Source organism: Periophthalmus magnuspinnatus, chromosome 17 (genome assembly GCF_009829125.3).
Source record: "Periophthalmus magnuspinnatus isolate fPerMag1 chromosome 17, fPerMag1.2.pri, whole genome shotgun sequence".
In the NCBI taxonomy this organism is placed as follows: Eukaryota; Metazoa; Chordata; class Actinopteri; order Gobiiformes; family Gobiidae; genus Periophthalmus; species Periophthalmus magnuspinnatus.
In genome coordinates, this window is record NC_047142.1 from 8,854,017 (window position 1) to 8,857,218 (window position 3,202).

Here is a 3,202-nt window from a genome sequence, read left to right on the forward strand (position 1 = left end):
GGTCAGGCAACAGCTGAGCTTAACAACTGGCCTTCACCAATCACACCTAATGCATTTTTATTATTATTTTTATATTTATTTATTTTTTTCGCCCGTTTATATTCTCACCACTTGGCACTACTGTACATGTTCACTATTTGTCTGTCTCACATTAAATAAATGCACAAAAAAATAAATAAATGAGTGGATGTGAGGAGTACTGCTCCTGTACTGCTGCTGTTTTCTCTCAGAGGTTTTTGTTCAGAGTTTTGGTGTTTCCTGTCACTGTGGGCCTCAGAGCACAGTAGTACACAGCAGAGTCTGTCACATCCACATCCTGGATCTTCAGAGAAAGAGTCTTCAAATTCACGTTCAGCTCAGCATCAAACTTGGGTTTGTTAAACTCTAGAGATTTTGTTTTGCTTTCACCAACCAACATCATCATGTATTTTGGAGCTCCTCGTCCTTCTTGCTTGTACCAGAACAGAGTTGCACTGTTGGAAGTTGTTTTAAAAGTGCACTGTATTGTGGCTGTGTGTCCCTGAGGGACAGAGGCGTCTCCTTGTGTCTGGGTCACTGTGTCTTCTCCTTTACACTCTGGGGAAGAACACAGGAGCACAACCAGAGCTGAGAGCAGTGTACACAGGGCAGACTCCATCTTAAAAAGTCCTCAGAAGTGTTTCTTTAAGTTGGTGACACTCTTTGTGCTCTTCTGTGCTTCTTTTCTGCTTCAGTCTCAGCCCTTTTTGGAGGATATGCTCCTCCCACACTTCACTGTAGAAGTCTCAGAGATGCAGATTCTTGTTAGATAAGTTTGTTTTACACATTTCCTGGATATTTACTGTGAGATTTAAATGTGGAGGTCCCACAAAAGGACAGATGTTTAAGAAAATATTGGGCTCAACAAACTGAACAGTCTGAAATAGTGCCAAAATATCTCCAGATTTACACTGTTAAACTGCACCTTTGTTGTGACAAGTGGCAGGTTTAACTCTTGAATACGTCTGCAGTTTGTCTCGTCCTGTGAGCAGTGTGTCTCTACAGGTATTTTCCCTTAAAGCTGATATATTAGTCACATTACATTTGGATGAAGTCAGAAGCACTTCTGTCCTGAGCAGGAATGCATGTTTTCCACTTTTTTCTTTAACCATTAGTTGAAGCTCTTGGTGGTCAATAGTTCATTGACCAATTCAATAATACAGTACTTTTTTTGCTTTTTTTTCACTGGATGGGACCAGAGTGCATTGCAAAACTAAATGCAGAGCAGTGGGACAGTGACAGGTCTTTTCACTGTGCATAACACAAGTGAATAAAAGCAAATAGAAGCTCTGTGTAAATACACTATTAACACAACTGGACTAAACTGGACCTAGTCAGGCATCAGGGTGAAAAGGACCTATTGGTTTTTATCTCCAGCAGTCATTATAAAAAACTAAACAGTCCAACCAAACATAACGTCTGGTCCACACACACATGTTCTAACCCTGCTGCTGACAGAACACTTCAGGAAAACATCACATGAAATAAAACATGAGGAACCAGTGTCTGAAATCAGACATCTGCTCCTCTGTGTGTTTTCTGTCTTTGTGTTTTTATTTACTTTTCTATTGTTTGTTCATGTCTTTTGTTTCTTAATATTGTGTCAGTGCTTTTAGTGAGAGGCAGATTTATTTTATTAAACCATGAGCTTTAAATGTATGTAAATAATTATAAATCAATGTCTATTTTTTTACACAGCATATTTTCATAAATGTTTTTAACATTTGTCTCTAGGACTTTTTATTTTTTTTCTATTATGCAGTTGTTATTTACACAAATATGAACATAAATGTGTGTATGATTAAAAAACTAAACTAAACTTGGCTCAGCCTACATGTCCCATGATGCACCAGGTGACTGTGTGCCAGCCCACTTTGATCATGTGATCTACACCTATGATTTTAAATCTGCTCTGGGACAGTCACCTCGAGTTTGTCCTGATGAAGACCCAAGGGCTGAAACACGTTGGTGTGATTTTAACTTTATCTGCCATGTGCTGATTAAGACTTTGAATTATTTTGTACTTTTTCAGTCCCTCAGATTTTTCATCTTTGTCTCAGCTTTAATGTTTTTAGTGCAGCCTCTGCAACTGTTTTCTTAACACAATGTGCCATTTGTTTGGCAGAGAATAGACAGACCTGCACACAGTGTCTCCCTCTAGTGGATGTGTGGAGTACTGCTGTTTTCTCTCAGAGGTTTTTGTTCAGAGTCTGTGTGTTTCCTGTCACTGTGGGCTCCACAGCACAGTAGTACACAGCAGAGTCTCCCACTGCAGCAGAGGACAGGAGCAGAGAGACGTTCTGACTTTTCATTTTAACCATTAGTCCTTTTACATTCTCTTTTATTGAAATTCCATTTCCAGAATGTGAAATCAGGAATTCTGGGGATTTTCCTGGATATTGTCGGTACCAGTAGAAATAATCATTGTATCCTGGTTCTTGGTGATAAGAGTATCCCAGAGAGACAGAGGAGCCTTCTGGAGCACAGACCTCAGGCTTTAGAGCAGTGAGCTCTTCACATCTGACTCCTACATGAAAACAAATGAATGTACAAGTTAGGAACATATTTCCTGCTGCTTCTTGCTCTTCAGTAAGTGTTGAGTGGATGTAATAAAGTGTCAACATAGGTTTCAATAAGACTTACCACTCAACAAAAGCAGGAGCAGTGCTGCCATTAAAGGAAACATGTGTCCAAAACACAGCTGAGTGATCCTCATGTGAACTTTCTGAAGTCTGCTTAGATTCTCACACTGACAGTTGGCTTTGCTGCGTCTGTGTTTAGTCTGAAGCTTCACAGAGAGTGTCTCCCTCTAGTGGAGCTACTGCAGGATTGTGTTGTCTTTGCTCCAGAGGTTTTTGTTCAGAGTTTTGGTGTTTCCTGTCACTGTGGGCTGCAGAGCACAGTAGTACACAGCAGAGTCTGTCACATCCACATCCTGGATCTTCAGAGAGAAAGAGTCCTTCACCGCCTTAACTTCAAATCGGTTTTCATTAAACTCGTGAGATTTTGTTGTTGAAAACCATTCTGATCCTGCTTTAGTCTTCTTCATCATGTATTTTGGAGCTCCTCGTCCTTCTTGCTTGTACCAGAACAGAGTTGCACTGTTGGAAGTTGTTTTAAAAGTGCACTGTATTGTGGCTGTGTGTCCCTGAGGGACAGAGGCGTCTCTGTCACGTGGCCGCCG

The 3,202-nt window shown here is 40.5% G+C and overlaps 1 gene segment (V, D, J or C); it reads right to left on the reverse strand.

Moving 5' to 3' along the window:
* Positions 1-226: 226 nt before the first annotated feature.
* LOC129457026 (T cell receptor alpha variable 38-1-like) lies at positions 227-637 on the reverse strand. The segment is given in 1 exon segment: positions 227-637. A coding segment is annotated over 1 exon segment (411 nt).
* Positions 638-3,202: the final 2,565 nt, after the last annotated feature.